The sequence below is a fragment of the Tachysurus vachellii genome, chromosome 6 (assembly GCF_030014155.1).
Source record: "Tachysurus vachellii isolate PV-2020 chromosome 6, HZAU_Pvac_v1, whole genome shotgun sequence".
Taxonomy (NCBI): domain Eukaryota; kingdom Metazoa; phylum Chordata; class Actinopteri; order Siluriformes; family Bagridae; genus Tachysurus; species Tachysurus vachellii.
The window spans coordinates 27128934-27129458 of NC_083465.1; the positions used below are offsets into that span (position 1 = coordinate 27128934).

At 51.8% G+C, this 525-nt stretch overlaps 1 protein-coding gene across 1 annotated transcript in view; it reads right to left on the minus strand.

Annotated features, from left to right (window-relative positions):
* Positions 1–525, minus strand: part of scpp1 (secretory calcium-binding phosphoprotein 1) — a 3202-nt gene continuing 2677 nt past the window's right edge. The window contains exon 9 of the mRNA XM_060873172.1: positions 1–525. This exon is cut by the window's right edge and continues 268 nt beyond it. Coding sequence (XP_060729155.1) covers positions 170–525 — 356 coding nt within the window. The 3' untranslated portion in view covers positions 1–169.

The following is a 525-nucleotide window of genomic DNA, read 5'->3' on the forward strand; positions in this document are numbered from 1 at the left end:
TATTTTAGATAGAAACATAAATCTTTGGTGTTAATAAAGAGGCCTGCACCTTTTAATGCTGTAATTATCGTGATGATATTTCTCTCTTGGGATTTCCACCACTGCACATTTCAGAACAGAGTCACTACCACTACCTAGAGTAATAATCAGAATGTCAGGGTGTGTTCGGTCATCTCCTGAACGCGACCTCGTGCTCAGTGCTGTCAGGCACGTGGAAGCTGTTAAATGGGTCGCTGGCGCCGTCGTCTCCGACGCTCTGGAGGTCGTATTCGTCGCTGGTGCTGTCGCTGGCACTGTCACAGGCGGCTCCTGGCTGGCACTCATTTGAGTTGCTCTGCTTGCTCTTGGTCGACTCAGCAGACTCGGTGGACTCGTGACTCTCGCTGCTGGAGCTGTTGCTGCTTTTCATGGCGCTGTTCTCGACACTGTTGCTCTCGCTGCTGCTGTCAGAAGCTTTCGGCTGATTTTCATTCGACTCGGCACTGTTGCTCTCGCTGCTGCTGCTGCTGCTGCTGCTGCTGCTGT